Genomic DNA, 6,085 nt, shown 5'->3' on the forward strand with positions numbered 1-6,085 from the left:
GTGTTATGCAGAGAGCTGCGTGCTGATTGGCTGCGTGTGTGTTCTGTGTCAGTATGAAGGGTCGCTCCAGCTGTTGGGCACGTAATGGCCCGGGGGCTCGATTCTCCAGAGCCGCTGTACAGAAGCTTACGTGGACAAAAGACGAGGTAACACACCGACACAACACTCTGCACATCCCGTGTCCTTTCACAGTAAAAGCCCTCCAGCTGCACACTTTTATTATGAAGGCACAGGAATCTAAAGCTCTGAGTCAAACTGGGGGGCTTACTCCAGGAAACAGGGTTAGCTGACAACTCTGAGATGAAGCGGTGGGTGGGTGTTACCATGGTAACAGACTGTGTGACCTAAGCTGCTCGCTGTTCTCTCGGACTCCTCATCGCATCTGGATCTACAATCAAAGGGTGGAGAGTCCCACCCTCTCGGTGGTCAGGCACCAGCCTAAGCAGAGAAGCTAGACAAAATGAAATGGTCATAAACTCCACCTTTCTTATAAAAACCAACTGGAGGGCAGATTCAGTCTGTTGCTACGGGCAACTGATAACCATCAGTAAACTGTGCCTGTACCAAAATCGATCAGTGGCCCAAAATGATCAAATGTTTTGTCCCGTTAAAGACGATCATGACGGTCAGCACTGACACACCGTCGTGTGATTAAAGTGGAGGCTCTGCTCTTTATTTACCCGTTGCCATGGTGAAGCTTCTCTGCTCACGCTCACAGCTGACTCGGGGTTTGATGACCTGCTTCCGTGTGTTTGACTCATCCTGGTGTAAATCCAGCTTTAGCCTCACACGCGTGTTAGCGGGTGAACTGTGAAAGCTCGGGCTTTGGTCGTTGTTTATCAAACGCCTCCTGCCGTGGGACTCTGGTTCCAGACCGATGCCGCACGCTTTGACTGAGCATGCTCGGACATTTGTTGTTACTGAGCACGTGTGGAGGCGTTACCGAGCTGCTGCTCTCCCTCCTCAGGACGAGAAGCTGCAGCGGCTGGTGAAGGACCTCGGAGCAAACTGCTGGTCTTCAGTTTCCCTTCATTTCAGAGTGAGTAGTTTGATTTCAGGGTCACTCAGGGTCAGCGGTGGCTCCGAGCCTCAGGTTAAACGACCTGTGACCTCAGCCGTGACCGGTGTGAGAGAGTAGTTCACAGACCATTACAGTGAAGGTGAGGAAACGCCTCGTGGCTCTGCAGTTTGAACATACGCCACCTTCTGTGTCTGCCTCAGGGTCAAAGGTCACCGGTGGAGTGTCAGAGGCGGTGGCAGCAGATAAAGAATCCAGACCTGGTCAAAGGTCCGTGGACGAAGGAGGAGGATCACAGGGTGAGGACCGTCACATGAGCGCCACATAGAGTCAGACCCTCGTCGCATCTGTCATCGCTCACGCTCTGATGTCACTTCCTGTGCAGGTCAGAGAGCTGGTGCAGAAGTACGGCGTGAAACGCTGGTCGCTGGTCGCCAAACACCTGCACACCCGGAACGGGAAGCAGTGCCGCGAGCGCTGGCACAACCACCTGAATCCGACGGTGAAGAAGACCAGCTGGACGCTGGACGAGGACCGCGTCATCTGCCAGGCGCACAGGCTGCTGGGAAACCGCTGGGCCGACATCTCGAAGCTGCTGCCCGGCAGGCACGGGAATCGGTGGGGGCGGGCGGGCGGCGCTCGTGTGTGGTTACCCGCTAACCTCTCTGTGTTCTCAGGACGGACAACTCCATCAAGAACCACTGGAACTCCACCCTGAAGAGAAAAGTGGAGAAGGAGGGATACCTGCAGGTCCTGCGCCTCCACGGCTCCTACGTCGCCTCCACCTCGGCACCGGCATCCAAGAGCTGCGGCCTCCCCTGCAGCATCCCTGCAAAGGTCACCACCTGCCCAGCACCGTCTGTGAGGTCAGAGGTCAGTGGCGTGCTGGTAGTAATGCTGACATGTCGTCCTGCAGGCTGACAGTCTGTCTACCTCAAAGGACGAGTCCAGCTGCGCCTCCGGCAGTCAAAGCGCGTGCATGCGCCACGGGAGCTCCGCCCATCTGTGCTCCTCCTCCACCGGATCTCTGAGCACGAGCAGACCGGCAGCGTCCGTGGACCTGATGGAGGCGGTAACCGTCTGACTGTCAGGCTCGCTGACCGCTCGCTGTTCTCACCTCTGCCTCTGCTCCGCCTCTAACCTGACTTTTTATCGTAGAGCATGGAGACATGGAGCCACGATTCAAAGGAAGTGACATCATCCCTGAAACAGCCCCCAGCACTGCTGCCCGTCTGCCCGCACAGAAACGACGGCCACCCCTCCGTCGTGGGCCTGAAGGAGAGCAGCGTAAGAGCGCACACCTGCTGACCTCACAGTGAAGAAGGCGGGGTTTAGTTTAGAATCAAATATTAACAGAAAGCAGAAACGCCAGCAGTCGGCAGCACGAGCTAACACCTGGCAGGTGTAACCGTGCCGCTCGGCGCCCTCGCTGACCTTGGCGTAGCAGCCGAACTTCAGCTGCGGGTCGAGCCGGCAGAGGGCGGCGTGCCACTTTAGGTGAAAGCCGGTGTTTGTGTGCAGGTTGCAGGTATGAAAGAGCAGGAGCTGGATGGCCAGGACGACTGCTCATCGCCCTCGTGGAGCAGAAGCAGCCAGATGGGAGCTCTGAACTTCTCCCCCTCAGAAGTGAGTCGAGCGGGCGTGTGCGGAGCGGGCGTGTGCGCTCTGCAGCTCTGATGTCTTCTTCTCTCGTTTAGTTCTTCAGTCTGTGCGCTGCTGACAAGCTGAAGCTACGGTGTCCACCTCTCACCTCCACCCCCGTCTGTGCCCTCCAACACCCCGTCCAGCAGGAGGAGGAGGCCTGCCCACAGTGCAGCTCCAGCACGCAGTACGCCCACCACCTCACTCGCTCTGAGCACGCCACAGTTCAATGTCAGTATTGATGAGTGAACTGAGGCGGGCTGCTGTGTTCAGGACGCCCCCAGAGATCCGAGAGAAGGTCAGAGTGTCGCTGATATCTGCTCCTCAAACACCCACTCCTCTGAAGATCAGTGCGAGCCCAGGCGAGGTGAGCCGTGCTTAGTATGAATCATCAGGGTGAGTAATCAGCACATAGTCGATAATCAGCTCCCGTCCGTGTCCCTCAGGTCTCCGTGTCTTCCGGTCTGACGATGACTCTGATGTGGGAGAACCGGAGCGTGGATCCTGACAGTCAGCAGTCGGGCAGCAGCTCCGAGGTCAGACGCTCCGAGGTCAGACGCTCCTCACTAACATGTTGTGCTGTGGACAGGTTAAAGGTCACTCAGGTGAACAGGGAGACGTCGGCGGTTGAATCGCCGCTCTGACTGTGCTAACTGCGTGAACGTGGGATCACCGAGGGCGACCTCGCACGCGATGTCACTGCGGTCGCTGTGGCATGCCGGGTTGCCTAGCAACGCCATTGTTTAAATCCTTTTTAATCTGCTGCGCTAACATGATGCTCGTGACTAGGAATGGGTATCATTTAGGTTTTATCCGATACCGGTGCCAAATCGGTACTTTTGAAACGGTGCCGGTGCTTAAACGGTGCTCAAACCGGTGCTTAAAGAATGGAGAACACAAACTTCATCCAAAAACCTCTCATGTTTTTATTTTTAGCAGTCTCTTTTTTTTCTGCAAAATGATAAGAACCGTAACAACATATAAACATCATCTGTGCAAAGATTTATGTTTTTAAAGTGAAACAGTGAAAAATTACAGCGCTGTCAATACATGAATATCCAGACGTTGTACAAAAGTGTCCAATTCTTGCACACAATTGGACACCATGCCAGTTGATTTTTTTAGGTATTTAAGAGCAGACATTAATTAACTTTATTAACATGCCTATAAATGCTTTTTTTAGAAATACGTTTTTGAAGAATTAACCACACATTTACATGGTAATGGGCCTTTTCTGCCATGGAGCGCTTAATTGGCCTCTGGCCCTTTAAACTCTGAGGGGCTGTAACTTTGGTTTCTTTTGGTCAATTTGCATGATTGACACCTCTTTTTAATTGTTTGAGCCAATAGAGTCACAGTAACGATGCCACGTTCACGTTACTTCAACCAATCAGACGTTCCAAGGCCAAAACCCACGTGGGCCCAAATTTACTGCATGTGACGTCTGTCCAGTCACGTGTCTATAGGTGGGTCTAAAATGGAGGTTGTTGACGGAAAACGACTCTGATGCGGCTAGGTAGGCGTGGTAACTGCTGATAATCATATGGCTACCGGCTACCGGCTACCGGCGAAAATAACGGAGGAAATCGGGACGGTAAGCCAATTTCTGTCTTAGCGCATTTGCGCCGCTGTGTGTTTTTGTGGTCTTCTTTTGCGGCTCATTCGGTGAATTTTGGTCTGAGTGTGGTGAAACTTGGTGTTTGGAATTGGTGATAGCTCTGGAAGATAACCAGCTTTTCTTTAGCCGGTTACATGAAGTCTGGAGAATTTCTGGTTCGCCTTGTTTGTTTAGTGGACTTGTGCGCATTTACATAACTGCTCGTTTAATCATGGCTTGTTTTCGTTGAGTTTGGTGGTTGTAGAAATGGTTTATATGACATTTTAGCTGAGATTCAGAGGTTTCTGTGGATACCTCACATGTCTGGACTTATATTTCTCACCCCGTGTTATAACCGATTAAACGTGATCTCCTCCTTTTTGCTCGCGGTACCGGGGGCGTGGGGCTTAAAGCACTTGTTGCAGGCTGCTGAGTTTGCATCTTTTGCTGTGAAGTACAGCCAGACTTTTGACCGCTTCGCCTTGGGCATTTTTAATCTGCAGCTCTGCTCTAAAAGAACGTACGTACCTGGGCCCGCCTACTATCCTTGGAAAGGTAAAATGATTGGCTAGAATCCAAAGTGTATGACATCTCAAGAAAAAAAATAAAAGCACCGAAATGTGCGCTGCTTTTCGGTCTGGTTACTACCGTTTATGTCAGAACCGGTGCCATAATGGCACCGGATACCGGTACCCATCCCTACTCGTGACACAGACGCACACACAGCAGGCTGTGGTTACACTTCAGGGCTGCACAGGTCTGACCTCCGACCTCTGACCTCCAGGTTCAGGGCGAGAGTCTGCTGACCTCCATCCTGGACGTGCAGGTCGACCCCACCTCAGCTCAGCAGCAGCAAGTCCAGGCAGAGTGTGGCTTCTCCCTCGACAGCCCCCCCTCAAAGTCAGGGTTGGACGTGTGGTGGAGCCAGGTCGGCTACCTGGACTCACCTGAGTGCCCCACCCACAGCACCAACCCCTTTGAGGTAACAGCCTGAACCCAGAATCCCAACAGGTCACAGCAGGTCACAGGATTAATGTGTGTGTGTGTGCGTGTGTGTGCGTGTGCGCGTACTTGCGTGCGTGTGTGCAGCTGAGCGGTGAGCTGCAGGTGGTGCTGTTCGGGCAAACAGAGGATCAGATGATTGTGACGGAGCAGGCGCGCCTCTTCATGGAGCCGTGACCTTCATGCTGGTACGTCTCCTCCTCCTCCTCCTCCTCCTCAGCAGCAGCTCAGCCCAGTGATGGAGCAGAAACAGGAAACACAGCCATGGTGGAGCAACGCCATCGCTGTGCTTCCTGTAGAACATCTTTCCTCTGCTGCGACTGGCCCGCTCGCTCAGTCAAACATCGACTGCCTCCACCTGCACCTGTGAACGCGCTGATGTCACGGTGACTTTTGTACCGGGGGCCCAGAGGCATTTCAGCATGGCTGCTTCCACGGTAACGCTCAGTGATGCACGCTGACAGGACTGCTGCGTTCACTAACCGCCGTCTCTGTGGGAAACAGAGCTTCTAGTGGCAGGTTGTCTCTGAGCTCGTCGCGTGGTGTCTGCGGTAAGGTCGCCTCGTTGACCTTGCCCCGCCCACCCTCTTCAAATCCAACAAACGCTTGTGCTGCCATCATTTTAAAGATAAGAATGCAGGTTTCTGCAGGTCGCCCGATGTGACCAAAGAATTATTTGGACATTTTCATCATATGGAACAAAAACAGACACAAACATTTTATTTTAAGGTGTCCAATCTGAGGCCTGCTGAACCTGACACTCACCAACAGAGCCTCTGATGGGGTCCGACTGAGACGCACCGACCCTGCTAAATATCTGCAGAAAT

At 53.3% G+C, this 6,085-nt stretch overlaps 1 protein-coding gene across 1 annotated transcript; it reads left to right on the plus strand.

Moving 5' to 3' along the window:
* The first annotated feature begins 877 nt into the window (after nucleotides 1–877).
* On the plus strand, nucleotides 878–5,435 carry LOC134616239 (myb-related protein B-like). Its single transcript, XM_063460957.1, has 12 exons — nucleotides 878–1,039; nucleotides 1,222–1,317; nucleotides 1,404–1,636; nucleotides 1,696–1,891; nucleotides 1,935–2,090; nucleotides 2,177–2,305; nucleotides 2,540–2,644; nucleotides 2,716–2,846; nucleotides 2,933–3,026; nucleotides 3,106–3,210; nucleotides 5,041–5,238; nucleotides 5,346–5,435. Exons 1-12 carry the CDS (start codon nucleotides 878–880, stop codon nucleotides 5,433–5,435), a joined length of 1,695 nt encoding a protein of 564 aa, XP_063317027.1.
* The last annotated feature ends 650 nt before the right edge of the window (nucleotides 5,436–6,085 follow it).

Source organism: Pelmatolapia mariae, linkage group LG18 (genome assembly GCF_036321145.2).
Source record: "Pelmatolapia mariae isolate MD_Pm_ZW linkage group LG18, Pm_UMD_F_2, whole genome shotgun sequence".
Classification (NCBI taxonomy): Eukaryota; Metazoa; Chordata; class Actinopteri; order Cichliformes; family Cichlidae; genus Pelmatolapia; species Pelmatolapia mariae.

What these genes read in the sequence shown, in the direction of transcription:
- LOC134616239 (XM_063460957.1), top strand. Translation starts at nt 878, where the DNA reads ATGCCGCACGCTTTGACTGAGCATGCTCGGACATTTGTTGTTACTGAG. An exon ending in CAGTTTCCCTTCATTTCAGA is followed by an intron (nt 1,040 to 1,221) that starts GTGAGTAGTTTG and finishes TGTCTGCCTCAG; the next exon opens with GGTCAAAGGTCACCGGTGGA. An exon ending in TGAACTTCTCCCCCTCAGAA is followed by an intron (nt 2,645 to 2,715) that starts GTGAGTCGAGCG and finishes TCTCTCGTTTAG; the next exon opens with TTCTTCAGTCTGTGCGCTGC.